The following is a 22,687-nucleotide window of genomic DNA, read 5'->3' on the forward strand; positions in this document are numbered from 1 at the left end:
GCTAATTGGAAATAATGTTTCTACAACATCTCCATATACGTGTCATGTCATTTTAAATGATTGAATAACAATGGACAAGACAAAAGTAGGATGATTTGTGACACGTTCTGGTGTAAATAATACAGACATTAAGAACCGTTTGTGAACTGTTTGTACCAAGAAAGTTGAAGTGTTTAGCACTTTGGAATATTGTAGTTTTACGCTAAACATGTGATTTGTTTTCAAGTTAGAAATACGAAACCTTACAAACGTGATCACATTTACACATGAAATCAAATTTTTGTAACCAAATAATTCAAATTTCATTAAAGTTTTATATCACAATTGTATTCCATATCGTTTCTATCTTATCTTATACAAGATATGCTTATTTGGTATGTAATTATGATATTATCTGATGATATTGACGCAAATAATAATTTCTATTTAACATTATAGAAAATATAATGAGGAAACGAGCAAACAACTTGACAATCAAATATATTTTATGTGTGTGATATATATGAAATACAAAGGTGCGCAAATGTAGAGTTGCGTACTTAAGTGTGTTCTATTCATCAACTATGACAACATTACAGTAAGTTCAAAACTCCACGCGTAACTTTAATGAAACTTTAAATAAAAACAGGCTATAGTCTCACCTGTAATTAGTACCTATCGTTCACACCATGTAACAACATTACCTGTACCCTATACTATAATATGATATGTTTTATATCTAAACACATATACATTACCGAGTTAATTAACAGACAATGCTATCCAATATGAACAAGATACCCTCAAGTTTTACTGAATAGCAGTTTGGATTGTGATTCTTTTAACATTTTTGGTGTATTCATATTAAAGCTAAAAAAGTTAGGAAGAAGTTGTTTGTATGTTAATGGCAAAGGCACAATATAATTAACTAGATTCACCAACGAATTAATACATACACCTTCTTGGAAATTCTGCACTAACTAATTACAAACATTACTTTAGGACGCATCTGTTACTGACATGCACGAATTAATTGATAATAACAAAAGGATCATTTGAAATAAAACATTCTTAATACGTACAGTGGCACATACAATTAACCTTTGTTGCGATGTTCTAGGTTTGAATTTACACTCAGTGCAAAAATTGTAAAGTTTTATAATATTCTTGACTGAATAGATCATATCACATGACACATTATTCAAATTGTCCAAGGTTTTTCACCAACGTTGTGATAGTTACGTGGTAGTAATAAATTCCTGGAAAAGCCATCTTCATCACTGATTCACATCACGCAAAGTTGAAAACAAGAGTTAAACATCAGAAATAACAAAAACAAATAAATGCAAATGCAATTAAATATATAACGACTATAAAGAGTTAAATTTGTAAAATAAAACATGACAAGGCTAATCTGAATAAACGTTCAAGAAACTTAATTCTAATTAAGAAAACTCTTATTAAATTGTTTTAACCAATGTATGAATAATGCAATGTGTTTACTCGTCTTATTAATCACACTTGACCTAGAACTTACCAGACACTTCACACATGAGACCTAGGATTTTCCATGATGATATCCTGCACATTGTACTTAATTCCTTCTGTTTAAAAATTGGATTAGCTTACAATATCACGAATAGAACAGGTAGATAGACTTTTTTATTTTGTATAACACAGTGCTTTAATAGAAACTCTTAAACAGAAAAAAATACTATTTAGAAACATTTCAAGTTCTAGTGTAACCTATTACCTCGAAAATACGAGGAAAATAACCCAAAAAAGATACTCGTGGATATGTCATGTCTGGTTTTAAGGTAGTTATTAGTTTATTTAACTGATCAAAAGGGTAGTAAATGAAAAAACGAGATACAAATATGTGAACGTAATCATAATCCAAACTCGAATTCAATAAAACATATGTTTATTTTTATTGCAGGATGGAGATAAGTGGATGATGTAGAAGAGTCTGTCTCGTCCTTGATTTCTACTTCTGGTGGGTATATAACATCATATGTTGATTTTGTTGCAGGAAAAGATCGAGATAAATGGATGATGTAGAAGAGTCTGTCTCGACCTTGATTTCTAGTTCTGGTGGGTATATAACATCATATGTTGGTTTTGTTGGAGGAAAAGATCGAGATAAGTGGATGATATAGAAGAGTCTGTCTCGTCCTTGATTTCTGATTCTGATGGTTATATACGATGAACGTGGTCAATAAATAAAAGACTTTAACAATATATCTGATAGTTACATTAAACGACTTTGCAAGGTTATTGTGACAAGCTTTAACAAGCTCTTAGATAAAGTTAGCCTCGTATGAAAACAAGTCAGCCAACAGAGGGGCACAGTGAGGTCCATAGGTATGTCTATAGTTTGTTGAATAGATCTTACAACCACATTCAACGAAGATATTGCCAACTAGTAGCTAGATCATGTTCTTTATTTCGTTCTATTTCGTACATTTCGTCTTTGATTTGGACCTTATTTTCACGAAATATGTTTTAGTATTGTTCAAATCCATATATTTGTTCCGTCGTCCACTTTTCTTGGTAAAGAAAGTTTTCATGACAAAAGAACATATGTGTTCTTTAAGTTTAAGAGAGGGTATCGTGGTGCACAGAATCGAAAAATCAAATGATCTTTTAGATGAAATGTTTGCATTAAGAGGGTGTTGAAGATTGAGAAAAAATATTTTTAAACTTACATGGCATCTTTTCCTGCTATAATAACGAATGACACTTTTACATCGGCCGGACGATGTCAACATTTCAGGACGGTCTTTTACATTTTACGATATCAGACTTCATTGGCAAAGACGAGAAACAATGGACGTTTTAGAATAAATTTGATGTCCTCCTTTCAACATGACATTCTTTCAATTGGAATCACAAAACACCTTGCATATGAATAACCTTTAACAGGTGCATAAATGTCGGATTTCTTTTCCCCCGTACCTTAGTCGATATCCATTACAACTGAATTTTGGCTTCAGTAATGTAGACTGTTGGCATCGCTGACGAACACTAGCACTAAACCACTACAATACATAATGCAGTGAACTTTGTTGCTTGACTCTACTGCATCTAATACGAAATTTGTTGTAACAGATGCCATACACTTGATCATTTTTGTCTTTTTCACAAGCTTAATAGTGAAGACTATCTCTCGAATACTGAATCCACTACGAAATGTAACGCCGTGTTGTCCAGGCGTTCTCATGGGGGATTTTATCAAATTTATCTTACAACTTAGTGGCAAACTGCCCTTTCTGTTTTTTTGTTTTTCTCTTTTTTTTTGGTAGATGAAATAATTGGATTTTGGAGAGGGGCCGAGAGAAATTAAAACTCATCTGAATACTTGTTTGAAAAGAGCAGATATGGTATTATACAGAAAAGCCGCTTAAATGAGAAATAACAGATGACAATAATTATAAATAGATGGTCTTCATATGTTACTCTGATTCTCAGTATCGAATGGTAGATACATTACAGTAATGGAAACGTATCAATCATGGCAAATTATTTGCTCAGAAACAAATTACTGAGCCGAGTTTGATCATTTTAATTGCTACATAATTTTTTCAACCTTAGCAGTTGAAACCAAAAAAATGTAAAAGAAAACAAAAATTAATCGACACATATAAAAATATGTTTACTCTCCATCAACATTAACATTTAATTCGCTTTGCACATATGATTGGTGTACATACAAAACATAACAAGAAAAAGGTTAAAATGAAGGGTCATAAGATATGTTATTTACATTTGAGATGTCCTTTTTCATATCCTACTCCATCAATTACCGCAGGCCTTTATCAGACATTACAATGAAAAGGCATTTTATATGTACACAGATTATTTAATACTTGGGGAATAAGAGATAATTTGTATCAGAATATTACATTCGATTTAGAGAGGTGACAACGTATGCTGTAGATGTATTACATTTTTCAATATCTCATTGTAATCTCATTGGTGGAAAAATAGTTTAACACAATTAAGAATGGGGAAAATACCATTATCACATTGTTATAAAATGAAATGAATCAGTCATTAATTCATCATGACTTAACTTCACCTGCAACCAATTAAACTAAATCTTAAAGGAAAGAAACACACATTGCGAATAGTTTAACTTAAACAGTGTATTGCAAAGCAATGACAGTCCAACATCAGTGTTTTCGCATTTCACTTGAGGCAGGTAGAACCATTAATTCAAACAGCAGAAACACATGATACTATGTAAAATAAAATTCCCCAGGGATTGTTGGATATCTATAATGAATTATTTTTCGTAGTCGAGATTTGGAAAATAGTATTCGAGGAAGCACTGGAAGAGGTCAGAGTGAAATAATAAACAGGAATCGAGAGAGAAGCCCATACATACTTTCTATCAAAAATATAGTTCCAGGAGCGAATTATTTGATTAAAATAAGCCTAACTCGAAATATCGATGCCTATATATATTCTTCTATTTAAAACATAGTTCTAGGAGCGAGTTATTTGATTAAAATAAGCCTAACTCGAAATATCGATGCCTATATATATTCTTCTATTTAAAACATAGTTCTAGGAGCGAATTATTTGATTAAAATAAGCCTAACCTAACTCGAAATATTGTATGGCAATCAAGTTTCCATTTATACTATCAGTGACCTTCGCCATTAGAAAGAAAGTTCAAACAAGCATTTTCTTCAAGAAACACTGGCTGACGATAGAATTTGGCAAAACGGAACTTACAATATCATATGTAAATAGAAGTGAAAAGGGCTGACTGACTGACGGACAGACAGATGGATGAACAAAAGCGATTGAACATCCTCAGGAGGATTATGTCTGTTTACTTTCGAAATGAATACTGCTTAATTTCCATCATATCAAACTGATCTGATGAAATATTTTGTGACATAAACTACTTTTTGACTGAAAATTTCACTCAAAATTGTCAAAACCACTAGCATAAACAAACCTTCAGATAACTCGCTTCTGTCACCCGAAGTGCCTGTATCCTTTCAGTAAGCATTGTAATTACTTTTTGCCGTCACTTAATTCAAAAGTGTTTAATGGAGACATTCTTAATGAAAGTTCAAGGAACTTAACAGAGGCTGCGAGAAAATAAAGATTAGTAAGAAAGAAGGGAATGACAACCAGGATTAGCATTTGGACACAAGAGCGTAACATCATGATCACATGTTTACTTATGAACAACTAAACATTAAAAACAGATTTACTTAAATATATTCTTCCCATTTCTTCAAATTAATGTCTCAAATACTACAAAAATACCGACAAGGTATTCGGACTTAAACTGGCCAGCAAATTATTAATAGAATTTATTCATTTTAAATAATTTTTAATCAGAAATCTTGTCTGGTTTCATTCCATTTGACATGCATTTTAATTATTTCATCTTTACAAACCCTTTAATATACTGGTGGTGATCTTTAAGCTTACACAATATAAATAGATATAAATAGGGGTTTACAATGACGTGTAAAAAGAAATATTGGTATATCCGTGTCCCTTATAGTGACATCAAAGCATTTCGGTAAATGCTTTTAAAGTCTAGTACATCTGCAGTACATTGTATTCCTCTATGCTGTAACACTAAGTGACAAGACAAATTCTATATGAAATATTATCTGAAGTTATATAACTTTTTAATATTAATCTAGTTAAATCCTGATGATACATGTTTTTAAGAAGAATTTGTTTTTCAACTTTTCTCCATAATCAAATTGATTGTATGTTAACCGTGACAAGTTTTTTTCACAAAAAGGGGACAGTATTTCATTACAAATCATACAATTTTTAATCAAACTTTTCCTAGTATGAATTATCTTATTAAAGAATAAAAATACAAAATATGTCTAAGGTTGATTGTTACAGCTTTCTATAATTTGGAATGTTGAGCTGAAATGATGAATTTAATAATACAAGGGAGATAACAAGCTACACACTTGCAACTGATAAAAGGTGATCTGATATCTCTATTTGTGCCAATACACACAGAAAAAATTCAACATAGCAACGAGTAAATGCAATATTTAAGGTTAAAAATGTGTGAATAAAAAGAATATCAAATGAAAATAAATGATAATACACCTATATAATCAACATATATATCAACTTATTAATAATTTCCATTTCTTCATGCATTGAAGTTAGGTAAAACAAACATTCTCACACACAAAACATTTCATTCCGTTTTGAATACAATTTGTTAATTACATGACTGAATGATGAATAAGGTGACTTCTCTCTCAAATCATGACAACTATATATTAATTAATTGTGGATTGATTAACAGATCTACATGTATTTTGCTTTTAAGTCTGGCAAAAATACTCCTTATTTTAGTCTTGCTTGTTTTCTTCTGCATCAAATATAAAAAAGCACATCAGACAGAAAACCTACATGTAGGTCTGCTGGAGCTCTTTTAGTATGTGACTTGATGTACAAATATTTGTTCTTATCAAAGCATACTGTTAAAATAAACATCGTCTCAATCAAGTTTAACTCATCTCTCATTGACATTTATGTAGCAATATTAACATTCCATGTGAATTATCTTGATGCAAAATATAAACATGCCAATACATGTTGTGAAATTTACACACTTTTTAGCCAGGAGATTTGTTACACTTTACGAACATGAACAAGAACCACAGGGGCCTAAAGGGTCACCTGAGTAAACTTATAAATGGAAACAGCTGGAATGAATGTGTAGAGAGAAGGGGGAAAAAATGAGAAATGCTATTTGAACAGGGACATAAAAGTTTTGCTTTAAGACCTTTCCATCCATTTGAATCTACTGTATTTGGGTATTGAGTCTTTTTTTTAAAGTTCAGTTAATTTTAACCTTTTTTGACCATGCCCATCAGCAGTGAGGTCAGTCAGGGTAAAGCACCTTAAGACCCTTTCATCCATGAAGAGTCGTGAAGAGTATTTGATTTGACCATATTTGGATAATGATAAGTATTTTGAAATTTCAGGCAATTTGATCCCTTTTGGTCATGCTCATCATGCCCTGGGGGTCAGTCAGGGTCAATTTGACTTAATATCAAAGTGTCATCTTTTAGTAACAATGTAAATCATGTTTAATATATCTACATAATAGAAAATAAACAAATTATGCTCAAGATGTAATTTTCTTATATAAACTATAGTTAACTTTACCCTCTTTTCAGAGGGAATCGTTAGACATTGGGGTCAAGAAAGTTACTGTGTGGTAAAGCAATTATGATCCTTCCATTCATAGAAAATTTGGGTATTATGAAGACTTTTGAAATTCCAGTGAATTGGGTTCTTTTTGACCTTGCCCCTTAAGCCCCTTGGTGCCATATATTTAAAATTGTTGTTCACCTTTGACTATGGTAGGTTACTGTCAAGTTTTATCTTAATTGATTCAGGAGTTTCCAGATGAGGTCAAAAATGTATCAAGTTTACGACAGACAACAGACGCTGGACGACACTGGACAAATCGGGATATTAATTGCTTGATATTAGACTTCGTATCCAGTGACCTATAGAAATTTAATAAACAATTTATCTTCTATGTCACAATTTTAAGAAGTATTTATATTTAGTAAAATTTGTCTATGGTTCTATAATGCCAAAAATTATTTCACGCTGAGCAAATTTATAAACAGACCAGTACAACATTCAATTCAGCTGTAACAAGTTATCAGGTTTCTGTATTGCAGAAGAAACTCCTTACCTAATTCTCATGTCCCTGTGTTACATAAGAAAATTAAACCTTGTCAGAGAAGTTTCTTGACTGTAACTGATTCTCATGTCCCTGTGTTACATAGGAAAATTAAACCTTGTCAGAGAAGTTTCTTGACTGTAACTAATTCTCATGTCCCTGTGTTACATAGGAAAATTAAACTTTGCCACAGAAGTTTCTTGACTACAACCAATTCTCATGTCCCTGTGTTACATAAGAAATCCTTGTCAGAGAAGTTTGTGCTTGGAATTTATTATCGATTCTTTACATCTATAGCTATTTCTTACACCTGAATCTTACAATGGAGCATCACATTAAAACTTTTTCCTCTTTCCTCAAATTCTGCATTAACAGATGCAGTACATTCCTAACGGAAAACTAAGGTCAACATTTGATGAGACAAACACTAAACAATAGAAAATTAATTAAAACGAGACTCTCTTTTTGTTAACTTATGTTATAATAGACTTTCTACTGCACCTGTGTTGAATAACTTGTTATTGTAAAAGAAACAATATTGCACAGTACATAACGCAGTGATGAAAAAAACCAAGCTGTCATCACATAGCTACAAAGCCAAGAGATGGCCAATAGTTCTAGAATAATACGAGATTAGGAAAAGGAAGTAGGTATGATTAATGAAGAAAATTTAAAACAGTGAAATAAATGTTGTAGGAATATGAGACACCTTTGCTCCAGTAATTTGATGTTGACAGGTAACCGAGGTCATTCAGAATGGACTGTAAGCATTGAGATAGCATTCTGACATAACTGAGAGTGTAAACAACATGTCCATTAAATTTTCAAAAAAATTGTTCAACCATAATGTGCCTATCAATTAATCCAGTAAATTCCAGTCATTTCATACTGTATTTATTTTACAATTCCCTGAAATACTCTTTCTGAAAATATTAAAACAAGATAAATATCTTAAGAACATTGGTAACACCTAAGATCTCAATTGACACAAGCATAACTGTAACAAACTTCAGTACTCACAACTTTTATCATTGTCACAGAAATCAACACTAGGTTTTGAATATATGCATTAGGTATAGATTCCAGAGTGGACCTAATCATGTTATTTTACCAGGTCTATGCTTTCATGCTCCCCAGGAATCTTTCACATTCAATGCCCATACGCTTTACTGCTGAGCTACGTGTGTCACACCCTTTCTCACTTAATTAGACAAGAGTATCCATGTTCACACTGGTAGCTATAGATGTAAGAGTTCTGACTGTTGCCCAAAGCCAGCACTGTCACTTTTTCTAGCTTCTGGCTGCAGTTGAAAATATTAATATTGAGCAGAAAGCAGCATGACAATGGCAAGCTATCATATTTAAGAGAGTGTTTTATGTTGTCATGACATATTCAAAGCATGCAAAAGCTAAATCATATTGAATTCAAATCATGTGCAATTTGAAGAGGTGATGGGGTGGTACAGGTATCACATACAAAACAGGCACGCCTACTGGGCTTGTATTCATGGGACCAATCTCTTGCTCAAATACAAATTGTGGGCTCAAGCTTACATACATATACTTCTATAATTAATCTGATATCCAAATAAAATCTTTTTTTTATTCAGTAAATTGAAAAAATTTGGAAAGAATTCAGGTGAGATACTACTTATAATTGATAAAACATTCTTTTAAGCTGATATATCATATTCAAGTAAGTTTAAAGAAAGATGGGTTGAGCATGAATACAGGCCCTAGTTCACATTTATCAGGTACACAGTAGATAGTATATAACTTAAACCTTATTGCATATCCACTTCACACTTAAAATGAACGAGTACAATGTAATGAGTCAATCATATTCTCCATGGAGACAGAAGGTAAATCAGAAAGTAACCTAAACACTGGGAGCATACACTCATCTGTATTTTGTGGTGACAACACAGTTCTTTATACCTTATCACCAATCTCTAACTTAATTAATACATATTATAAAAACACTAGTCTGTAGTCTTCACAGCATGAAGTCTACTCATATACAATACTACAAGGTTACTCATATGTTACAAGATATTTCTTTTTTTTTCATATCTAAGGTGAAAATTTATTGTCCACAATTTATTTCATGAATTTTATTTACAAACTTAACAAGACCTGTTAAGATGAATTGTTATTAATTTTATTAGTTTTAAACTTTGTAAATTTTGATACCTGTAGATGAATTGATAACAAGGAATGGGTAAATCTTAGCATGATTGCAAATTCTAAGAAAATTAGATTAGTGGTATTGTATAGGCAATCATTTTTGTAGGATTTTTCTGCTGAGTCCAGAGCACCGATCAATTCTGAGGAGTCCAGTAATAAAGATTGAAAGTGGGCTCTCAAAATTTGAATGAGTTCCGCAGAAAAAGCATGAGTCCAGGACTCAAAATATTTGAATCCCAAAAATGACTGACAGTTATATTTTGTCATTTATATCTATAGTCCAACACCACCTACATGCAATATTCTGTATATTTAAATCACAAACAATAAATTTGTCATATTATTATAACAGCAAGTTTGGCATACCAACAATCAACAGCATCAATTTGTTTTCAAAGACCTGAACATAATTGTTTATGTTGTTGAGGTTTTCAGGCAAAAGAGAATTCATGGTCACAAATCATTTTGGCATGGTTAAGAAACACAAAGATTCCAATATCACATATATAGATGTCATTTTAGATAAAGAAGCTAATTACAGAAGCAGAGTAGTGAGGTTAACTACATGACATATCTATGAAGCATACAATATACTGTGATTTTGCTTGAGTATGTACATACATTTTGATGTGTTATTGAGCTATTTTTTCCAACGCTTCCACACAGCTGAAACCTTTTACTAAAAATCTGAATCTTTAACAATGCAAAATCATATCTTGTTATAAAATTGTATACGGTAACTGACAGACTTTTGTTAGAGTAAGTGAACAAATTTGCAATGAAATTTCAAAAATTACCTCTCACTAAATATTAATTACATACATTAATTCAATTTCTATATCACTATAAAAACAGGTTTTTATAGGTAACCTGTTTTTATAGGTAGTGTCTTCGTGTAAAACACACATATCCATCAGTAAAATGGTTTTTTTTAAACCTTTACATTTCAGCCAAATACAGTACATTCAGATGCTCTTTGCTTTCAAGTGTTTCAAAAATGAAGACCACCTGCAAATAATTCCAAACCTTTAAATAAAACATTCTTCTATCATTTCAACTTGATCTTAGTCACCAAACCCTCCAGCAAAGTCTAGGCAGTCACTGGTAGGCCTAGTAAAAATTTTTTGAAAAATAAAGAAAAAAAAAACTGTGCTGGACGGAGGCACAAATATTTGAAAAAGGCATTTACAATACTGATACAGTAGTATGATATATTACTATTTACTATCTGCTGCATATTTCAACTGGAGTTTTGAAAACATACAAAATCTGAAATCACTATATTAATTCATCACTTTGATAACCGATAACCACTGGATCCTAAATTTGGTAATTCTGCTTTCATTAAATAATGATCCACAAATTTTGGTTTTTTCATTTGTGTACCAAACAAATGGATATGAAGATAAACACAGAACATGCTAGAGGACAGGATACAGAGTGGCTATTAAATATCACAATGTATCTTATCAATTATAACTGTGAGGACCTGAATACAATTCAAGGCACACTGCCGACGAACTATGTCAGGGGAGACAATCCTGAGGGGAAACAAATTATTGCTGGAATTCTATCAATAGACACATTTTTCATCTTATGTAAAAAGGAAACTGCTATGCCACCAGAAACTGCATTGCCACAAAGTACAGCTAACGAAAACTAGTACATTTCTATGTAATGACCTTACAAAATTAACTTAGTCTGTACTAAAATATTACTTCTAACAAAGTCTATTATTTTACAGGAACGAGTATATGTCCAAGGGAGATAACTACTGCAGATAACTTATGTAGCTCATAGGGAAAGCACTTTTGAAGTTTGGACAGATGTTTGAACACAGAAGCACTGTTATCAGGAAGTTCACTTTCTGTTGTGCACAAAGTAAACCTGATCTGGAGGGAAAACCTGTCCTTCACTGTACTGTAACATTAGAAATCATATACCCTGCATCTTCTTTGAATAACAGGCAGCACTCTAGTATTCTATTTGGCCACCCATGTAGCTTCTTGTTCATGATAGTCGCCAAAGTAGCTCACTCTACTAAGGATTGTAGCCAATGTAGCTCACTCTGTTCATCATGGTCATCACAGTAGCTCAGTCTGTTCATGATGGTACCCAATGTAGCTCACTCTGTTCATGATGGTCACCGATGTAGCTCACTCTGTTCATGATGGTCACCAATGTAGCTCACTCTGTTCATGATGGGAGCAAATGTAGCTCACTCTGTTCATGATGGTCACCAATGTAGCTCACTCTGTTCATGATGGTCACCAATGTAGCTCACTCTGTTCATGATGGTAGCCAATGTAGCTCAGTCTGTTCATGATGGTAGCAAATGAAGCTCACTCTGTTCATCATGGTCACCAATGTAGCTTATTCTGTTCATGATGGTAGCAAATGTAGCTCATTCTGTTCATGATGGTCACCAATGTAGCTTATTCTGTTCATGATGGTAGCAAATGTAGCTCATTCTGTTCATGATGGTCATCAAAGTAGCTCACGCTGTTCATGATGGTCATCAAAGTAGCTCACTCTGTTCTTGATGGTCACCAATGTAGCTCACTCTGTTCATGATGGTCACCAATGTAGCTCACTCTGTTCATGATGGGAGCCAATGTAGCTCACTCTGTTCATGATGGGAGCCAATGTAGCTCACTCTTTCCATGATGGTCGTTAAAGTAGCTCACTCTGTTTCAAGTATTAACCCAGAATGCTCCTTCTCAAATAGCACACTCTGATCACAGTGCATCTGTAACACTGGTAAGTTGCTCTGTTCAGGTAAGTTACCCAATGCAACATATAGGTAGCACAAGTAAGTTATTATATATGTCAATTATCCAGGTAACTTACCAATAAAACAGGCAAGAAGTCACTATTCATGTCAGACACTGAGGCAGCCCTGATAATCAAGCAAAGTTACTCAGTTCACACTGGTAACCTAGGCAAATTATTGAACTTATCGGTAATGGGTGGCAGTTCTGATAATCTAGCCAATTTTAGAAGTTCACATTGATAACCTAGGTTGGCCATTGAACTTAAGGTAACAGGTGGCAGCTCCAATAATCCAGGTAGGTCACACTGTTAATGTTGGTAAGCATGGTGGGCGAGGTCACTCACTGTTTGAATTGTCATGTTAAAGTAGCTCAATGTTCACGAAGTTAAATTAGGTATCTCACACTGTTCACGAAAGTAACCCTGGTAGCTTTCTTTGTTGTAATCACTATCAAGTGGTCAATATTACCAACTAATAAACGTCTGTGTCACCTACAGGACTCCTGTACCTTAATCAATTCTCCAGATTACAATGAGCTTCTTTTACAGTTGTCAACCTCAATGATATTGTATACTACCTCATTTGGTCAAACCCTTTCGATCCATCTGGACCGCGGGGCTGCCGTAATATTTCTGTTGCGTTGTTGTTATTGTTCTGCTGTGTTAGCCTTGGTGAAGGTCTGAAACTAAATTTTGACTTTTTTTTAATCTGACAGGAAATCTGTAGTCACTAGGTCTTAATCATATATTATATTCTATTATATAAACTTTCATCACATGTCAATGATATTTATACAAGAGTGTGTGAGGGAACTGATTAATCCTCCAAGGATTTATGCAAGTATGATGTAAATTCAACAAACAGAAGTAAATGAATTATCCTTCTCCTTGGAGTGAAAAGATTTTATCTAAACAAACAGGAATCCACTGCTTGAAACTGTGCAGGAATTGCCATCTGTAAATCTTTATGATAAATATAAAATGTAAAATGATTTGTGTGGGACATGCTGATTTTGTGTGGGATTCAATAATTTCATCTAGGACATAACCTAACCTAAAACAATGAGATCAGAATGTTCTGGTCAAAAATTATACAAAAATTACTGTTTATTTTATAAAAAAAAATCATATCCTTACCTATTATCTATAGTTTGTTCAGTCTCAAATCCACCTGATGCTGATCCAAGTATTCTGAGTCTCGCCTCGGCATACTCCTTCTCCCTCTGCTCGAGTGTTTTGTTGTGCTTGTTAGCATTAACTTTGCTATGTTAAATAAAACATGAAGAAATATATTCCCTTTCTTTTGCCCATTAAAATTTGCTCTGGACCCTTCCAAAAAATATCATGCAAAACCTAATTTACTTACTTTGTTAATATACAATTAACTTGATACTAATGAAAAGAGACCACTAAACACATAAGATTTGTTTTGAGTCCCATTTAGTAAAAACACTGTTTTCATTTTATGTTTATTTAACCATGATCTGAAAATCTAAATCTTAGAGTAACCTTTTGCCAGTTCTCAAAATCCACCAAAATCCATACTGTAACCCTTTAATAACCTCTACAAGTACCCTATAATGAACTTCATATGTACCCCCTAATAAATTTCATACCGGGTATGTACTCTATAACGAACTCATATATCTACCATATAATATATTCCTTATATACCATATAATGAACTCCATATATACTTTATAATGAACTCTTTATGTACTATAGAGTATATTCTATATCTGTCCTATGATAAAGTCTATTTGTACTCTATAATAAATGCCACATGTACCGTATATTGAACTCTATATAGTAAAGCCTTTAACAATAATTATATGTACTCTTTAATAAACTTCATAAGTACTCTGTAATGAACTGGTATATGTACAATATAATATGTTCCATATATACTATTTAATAAACTTCATAAGTACTCTGTAATGAACTGGTATATGTACAATATCAAGGCTCTCGATCTGCCAGATTTGGGGCCCATATTCGGCCCCATTCCCAATGCAAAATAGTATCTTTTTTTCCCAATTTAGACCCAAAGTTTTCCCAATTCTAAGGAAAATACCATTATTTTTCCCAATTCAAAGGACCCCGGGCCCCAGTCCCAAAATGGGGTGTGAGAGCCCTGAATATAATATATTCCATATGTACTCTTTAACAAAACTTCATAAGTACTCTGTAATGAACTGGTATATGTAAAATATAATATATTTCATATGTACTCTTCAATAAACTTCATATGTATAGTATATTCTGTATGTATCCTATGATAAAGTCTATATGTACACTATAATAAACTCTATATGTACACTATAATGAACTCTATAATGAACTCTATTTGTACACTAAAATGAACTCTATATGTACACTATAATGAACTCTATATGTACACTATAATGAACTCTACATGTACACTATAATGAACTCTATATGTACACTATAATGAACTCTACATGTACACTATAATGAACTCTATATGTACACTATAATGAACTCTATTTGTACTCTATAATGAACTCTATATGTACATTATGATGAACTCTATATGTACACTATGATGAACTCTATATGTACACTATGATGAACTCTATATGTACACTATGATGAACTCTATATGTACAGTATAATGAACTCTATATGTACTGTATATGTACACTATATGTACTGTATATGTACACTATAATGAACTCTATATGTACACTATAATGAACTCTATATGTACACTATAATGAACTCTATATGTACTCTATAATGAACTCTATATGTACACTATAATGAACTCTATATGTACATTATGATGAACTCTATATGTACACTATGATGAACTCTATATGTACACTATGATGAACTCTATATGTACACTATAATGAACTCTATATGTACACTATAATGAACTCTATTTGTACTCTATAATGAACTCTATATGTACTATATATGTACACTATAATGAACTCTATATGTACATTATGATACTCTATATGTACACTATGATGAACTCTATATGCACACTATAATGAACTCTATATGTACACTATATTGAACTCTATAAGTACACTATAATGAACTCTATATGTACTCTATAATGAACTCTATATGTACACTATAATGAACTCTATGTATATTATGATGAACTCTATATGTACACTATGATGAACTCTATATGTACACTATAATGAACTCTATTTGTACTCTATTTGTACACTATAATGAACTCTATATGTACACTATAATGAACTCTATATGTACACTATAATGAACTCTATTTGTACTCTATTTGTACACTATAATGAACTCTATATGTACTCTATAATGAACTCTATTTGTACTCTATATGTACACTATAATGAACTCTATATGTACACTATAATGAACTCTACATGTACTCTATAATGAACTCTATTTGTACTCTATAATGAACTCTATTTGTACACTATAATGAACTCTATATGTACACTATAATGAACTCTATATGTTCTCTATAAAGAACTCTATTTGTACTCTATAATGAACTCTATATGTACACTATAATGAACTCTACATGTACAATATAATGAACTCTACATGTACAATATAATGAACTCTATTTGTACACTATAATGAACTCTATATGTACACTATAATGAACTCTATTTGTACTCTACAATGAACTCTATATGTACACTATAATGAACTCTATATGTACTATATATGTACACTATAATGAACTCTATATGTACATTATGATGAACTCTATATGTACACTATGATGAACTATATTGAAATCTATATGTACTCTATAATGAACTCTATATGTACTCTATAATGAACTCTATATGTACACTATAATGAACTCTATATGTACATTATGATGAACTCTATATGTACATATGATGAACTCTATATGTACACTATAATGAACTCTATATGTACAGTATAATGAACTCTATATGTACACTATAATGAACTCTATATGGTGAAGCCTATAATAATTGCTATATACCCTTTAATAAACTTCATAAGTCATATATAAAATTTCTGATGAACACTGCTTCATAACAAATGTATATTTTGTATAATTCAGTATTAATCAACCTTGCATCCTGCTGTGAATTGGCGGTTGCACCCGGGTCCGATCTGCGTTTTAGTATTCGTACTTGTGGCTGGTATTGTGTCCGGTCCTGATTCTCCAACACTAGAGCACCAGTCAGTCTGAAATTCATTATTAGACATAATTCATTTTTAGATCACATTCTGTTCTTAACAAATTCATCTTATGTATTCTAAGAGTGTTTTGTTGTCATGCTGAATTTAATACAGTTCTGAAGTTCAGAAAAATAATTTGATATTAAAACAATTGTGAAGTTCAGAAAAATTATTTAACTCAAACTAAAACAAAGCAGAAGCTCAGAAGTAAATGTAACAAAACAGCAACCTATTCTTCATTTCAGTTTCACATCATTCCCACAAATTTAAACTCATGTTGATTTGGATCTCAAACCGACCCAAAAACACATGAACTGGCCTATCTTAAGATTATTTCAGGCAAATTTAATACCTAAATGTACAAAACCAGGGATTATTTATGATTTATGTAAAGTTTCAGTGCGATCAGCCAACAAGCTGGAGTTGCTTTTGAAAAGACTTTTCAACAAAAGAGGTAAAACGCTATAAGAAACAATTCTAATAAAAAGTAGCACAGATCTGTCAGGCATAAACAAACCTGTTCCAAAACATAAGTATCACTTAGTAACTAATTTTCACAAGTTGTCAAGTGTGACTTTTGACCATTTAAACTGACCATTGACCATCTTAACTTGTTGATTAAGTGTAAAAATTGATATCATGATGATATGGGGTAAATATAAACCAAATCTGTTGAAAGATTCTTAAGACAATGTTGATTTGGAACACTGTATGACAGGACAGAATGACTATGTTAATTTGGAACACTGTATGACAGGACAGACTTCAACACAAAGGAACAGATGGTCTTCAGCATAAAATATTCCCCAGACACAGTGTTATGGAATAAACCGACATGGTCAACATCATTTTAAGACACTCTCTCAACCCCCACCTCCTCCCAACATGAAGTGGTTGGACACTAATCTAGGACTTGCTTGGATGAATATGTATGCTAATTTCCAATGAAGGGACATAACTCAAAAGAAAACAATGACATGACAAAACTACCCCAAATGTGTAACCTCATGTGGATATAAGTATTAAAATTCATAAAAAATATCCAAAGATTTAAAAGATACAAGATTTATTTTTCAACAAATTAGGAGATATAAGTCCCTAATAATGAGTCGAAAATTAAAAATTGAAGGAGAAAAAAATCAAAAACAAAACACTGGTATATGCAATGTCAGGAAGTAGTTATATGAGTAAAGGGTCATTGAAGGTGATGCAAGAGTTGAGGAATTGTCCCCACAAGTTCCAATGGACAGACAGTCAGAAAAGCTTATGAAATCCAATGTAACCCTACTTCATTTTCAGCATATGACTATTTGCAAAAAGGACAGAATGCATTCATGGTCCTGGTTTCAGGGAAACATAAAGGTTTATTTACTCTCACTTATTTCCAGAGCTTTAGAAAAAATCATTGTGGGAAATCAAACATATATCTATGTGATGATATGCTGATTACATTTCATACTTACTTTTTATCATCTTGGTTTGAAATTTTGATTTCGTTCAGTTTTTTATTGAGCACCTGAAAACAACATAATCAGCATTATACATTTATATATTTTGATTCTGTAATTTAATGTCCTCATCTGATCATAACACTGAAAACTATTAAATTGACTGACGTATGACTATAAATTTTTGAGTCTGCAAAATCACTGAAACTTTCTAAATTATATCCTACATTACCATTTGTCAATCACACATTCTCAAAGATTGTTACATTTATTATATGTATATAAAATAATGTAGTTTGACCAGCAGGTTGTGTTAGACTAGTAATAGCACTGTACATTGATATGTTCATCAAACTGAAAACTTTCACTATCAAGCAAACTTCTTAGACATCCTCTTAAAGTAGAAAACTGAATTTTATTTACATCCATGACTATCAAATCTGACATATGTATATTTTTACATGGTTTTTACAGTAAGTCTGGATGCTGGCATGATTTTTGAGAACAGAAGGCACTGGCAAAAATGTTGTTAACACTCTCAACCAGCATGAAATGCCTCACAATTACTCGTCTCTTAGGACATGCAGCAAGATACATTATGTCTATTCCTCTCCCATCTTCTGCATAGATGACTGATGACAACTGCTGAGTATGTGGTTTCCCTATCCCCAGGGTAACAAACTTCTAACTAATAACCAAAATAGCATATCATTGGAAGAGCTCTGTAAATTCGCCATTTACATTATTTCTTAAATGTTAAACAAATCATAAGCTTCAGTTACATCCCCTCTTGTTTGATTGTTTTAACTTCTAGATACCGTATTTGAAGTTACATACTATCAGGGTTTAAATTTATACAAACATTGCCCTGCAGCCTATTCTAAGTGTAGTGATCATGCATGCTGTGGACCATATTTGGACACCAAATTGTAAATAACTTATTTCATTGAAACTGCCAACTTTTCTTCATGATATGAAATACGAATGTTATAATCAAACTCCATAATGTTGCCTCTGTTATAGTATGCTTACTTCTTTAAACAGAACCTTGTAGTTATAAGTACCCAACACAAAAATGTATCGGAGATGAGAGGATTTTCTTGTATGAAGAAAGGATGCTCATGGAATGTTCACCTTTGACGAATACAATCCTAACCACAATAGCTCTTTCTCCGTATATTAATGTAAATAAATCATCTGAAATATCATCAAAGTACACGTAAAATAGAAATATTAAGGAGTAAATAAGAGGCAATTACCCTGCTGTCGTCAAGTTCCTCCCAACTGTCAAGAACAGTTACTTCTGCACCATCCTCGGCCATGACCAATCAACAGCTTTCCGATAGAGCCCTTACGATAATCTTCACACTTTTCAAATTATTACCATAAAGATGAAATAATTCTATACATTTCCTTTGAATAGAATTCGACAGGCATTCCATTAACGATGAAAATTCTGACCAACGTCAAGTGCGATTTCAACAGATTACGACTACCAGAATTTGGAACGGAAAACAAACACGAACGATAAAAACGACCACCGATGAATGATATCCGGATTTGTTTTCTATTTCTAATAATGAGGTGTAAAATGGGCATTTACATTTCAGCTTTACACGGGTATGCCATAAAATGTTCTCTCGTCACTTTTTTCGCATATGCATCATTTACTTGATCATTTAAAAAAAATCAAATCAATTTTGATAGCAGGTGTCAGGAGAAAACCCGACATAATTCTCTTCTATGTAACTTAAAAATTGTAAGAGACCCCCCCCCCCCCCGACCTCCTATGTAACAGTCAGCTTTACGCACGATATGGTCTTTTCCTTCGGTGGATTAAGGAAGTTGTTCGACATCGTCATGCTGACTGGAAGTAAACTGAGTGAATATGTTTGTTAATTTACATATTATTGAATTTCATGCTGCAAATACTTCGATTTATACATTAGGCCAAAACATTTCCGGACGTTTGTGAAATACTACGGGACTTAGTTTTGAAATATTGGTCTATTACACAAACATATTAAAACTTACTAACACATCCTGCAACATTCTCTGTAAAGAGATCCCGCCCACCCCACTTCTAAATATATATATGTATGTGACAAGTAAGTTAAACTTTTAGATGTCAGTTGTGCGACATCACGGGGTTTAGATATGATGAATCAGATGATAGTGTTTCTTTTTCTCTCGTGATATAAATATAAGTATGTTATAAAAATATTTATTTTAATATTTAATTTTAATGTTTGTATGATTCTTATTTTTGGACTCTACATAGCTATTGTACTGGAGGATGTAAATTTATTCACTGCATAAATATATATCTTGTTGATATAGACAGAGACGTATATATCTGATATATACGTCTCTGATATAGAGGCTGTCAGCCTGCGTCCATCAATCTTCCTAATAATAAATCCTGATCAATAAATGATGAAATGCTTTCCTTTGTTGAATCACATTTTTTACGTGAAAAGTGGAATTACGATGAGGAAGGACTCTGTTTGGTTATACAGTTAGAATAATTATGATCAGACAGACATGGAGATTTTAATGTGAACTTGGGTGAAATGTTTGTTAACGTGCTTAACCCCGGTTTTACGAAGGTTGACTAGTGTTAACCAGCTTTTTGGTTAAATATGAACTAAACAAAATAAGGAACATTGTGAAACGAAACACGCAGGTCGTCTCAACTTTTTAAAAATCAAGCCACTTATCATTACTGATGAGTCCTGCCAGGACTGACTGCTACATATACATTGTATCTCAATATACAATCGTACTGGGGGGTACTAACGACTTTCATGTCTTTCGTGCAATTTTTAATGTGTATTTCAAGATCTGTTGACAGTTAACTTCTCTGTACAGGGACATGCATCGCACTGTCGATTCTTCCTTTATTTAATAATGTTAATTCTCTGACTAGATACAATACAATACAAAATTTGTTTATTAAAGTGTCATATATCACAATTACATCATATGTAAAGTACACAATATAAAACCATAGTGAGACCGTTGGGATCAATCATATTAAACTAAACCAGGTAAATCCAATATCATAAATTAAAACTTACTTATCACAGATCGTAATCCAGAGAACAGGTGATTGGGACAGCCCCTACCTAACAAGCTCTCTGGATTATATACGAAATATATAAATTATAATATATATTGTAATACTAAAATAGGTCTCATCCATACTGTAGCTACATGTTATATATGAAATAATAAAACAATACACATGGCAAAAATTATTTATGATACATTCATCAGTAGTGAAATTTGGCATTCCAAGGGTTGGGGAGAACCCTACCATCGAGGTTTGCCAAACTTACGCTACCTACAATAATTAATTATAATTAATAATAGATAATCAATCGATATAAAAAAGTTCCTGATTTACCCAACGAATCAATTAAAGCATATATTCTAAAAATGTAATCATACGTGATATTCAGCCAGAAATGGCTTACAAGACACTGTTAAAACATTGATTACTCACTTAAAGTGCTACGTCTCCGGAACATATTGTATAAATTATTAGCAAGTGGAATTTGTAATTCCCTGCAAGACATTATAAAATCAATTTTTTCTAAATCGTTAAGGCTTAAAAAATCATTTCTTATTTCGATTCCTGCTCTAAATAAGGATGATCTAATATCATTATATACATTACATTCAATTAAAAAGTGTATCTCATCCTCTATCGAATTATTTACATTTGTACATATTTTGCAAACACGGTTCTCTAATGGAATCTCAGGTTTGGTAAATCTGCCGGTTTCTACTGCAAGAGGTAGATAACCACATCTTAAATTAAAAATTACCCTCCGTTTATTTTTTTGTGTCACGAGTTTGACATAAGAATCTGGCGCTAACTCAGATTTAAAGGTTCTGTATGTTCTCAACTTGTTACCGTTTACACTATTACTATCATTCCACAAGCTGTTGTACCATTCCTCTGTATCTATAGTAATTAACTTTTCTTTAATATTTCTTATCTTGTTTCTAATAGAAAATGTCGAGTTTACAATTTCACTTAATTTTTTCTCTTCTATGACTGTAATAACTCTAGAATCCCAGGATTTTTTCAACCTTACAGACCATAGGTGTACTTTTTTCATAACTTCGGACGGCTGTCGTTACAACACTTTATTCTTAAAAACAGGCGTACCGTTTCTAAAACCTGATTAACATTACAAGAATGCCATCCCATATCACCTCGGAGGGCTAAGTTACTTGATCGACGGGAGGCGCCTAAAAAGTATCTACACGCTTTGTGGAGTACAGTGGACACCTCACGGTATTTATTTATACCCCATATTCTGAGCCATAAAAAAGAACCGGTTGAACTAAAGTTTGATATAACTTGTTAAACACATCATATGTCATT

At 32.4% G+C, this 22,687-nt stretch overlaps 1 protein-coding gene across 1 annotated transcript; it reads right to left on the minus strand.

Moving 5' to 3' along the window:
• Positions 1–12,937: 12,937 nt before the first annotated feature.
• On the minus strand, positions 12,938–19,680 carry LOC132557915 (SUZ domain-containing protein 1-like). Its single transcript, XM_060222445.1, has 5 exons — positions 19,548–19,680; positions 18,304–18,356; positions 16,730–16,846; positions 13,787–13,912; positions 12,938–13,335 (listed from the first exon to the last, which is right to left on the minus strand). Exons 1-5 carry the CDS (start codon positions 19,608–19,610, stop codon positions 13,224–13,226), a joined length of 471 nt encoding a protein of 156 aa, XP_060078428.1. The 5' UTR covers positions 19,611–19,680; the 3' UTR covers positions 12,938–13,223.
• Positions 19,681–22,687: the final 3,007 nt, after the last annotated feature.

This window comes from Ylistrum balloti, unplaced genomic scaffold (assembly GCF_031769215.1).
Source record: "Ylistrum balloti isolate Yb309-2 unplaced genomic scaffold, AGI_CSIRO_Ybal_v1 Utg369656, whole genome shotgun sequence".
Lineage (NCBI taxonomy): Eukaryota > Metazoa > Mollusca > Bivalvia > Pectinida > Pectinidae > Ylistrum > Ylistrum balloti.

What these genes read in the sequence shown, in the direction of transcription:
- LOC132557915 (XM_060222445.1), bottom strand. Translation starts at nt 19,610, where the DNA reads ATGGCCGAGGATGGTGCAGAAGTAACTGTTCTTGACAGTTGGGAGGAA. An exon ending in AATTCACAGCAGGATGCAAG is followed by an intron (nt 13,913 to 16,729) that starts GTTGATTAATAC and finishes TATTTAACATAG; the next exon opens with CAAAGTTAATGCTAACAAGC. An exon ending in GAACAAACTATAGATAATAG is followed by an intron (nt 13,336 to 13,786) that starts GTAAGGATATGA and finishes GTCAAAATTTAG; the next exon opens with TTTCAGACCTTCACCAAGGC.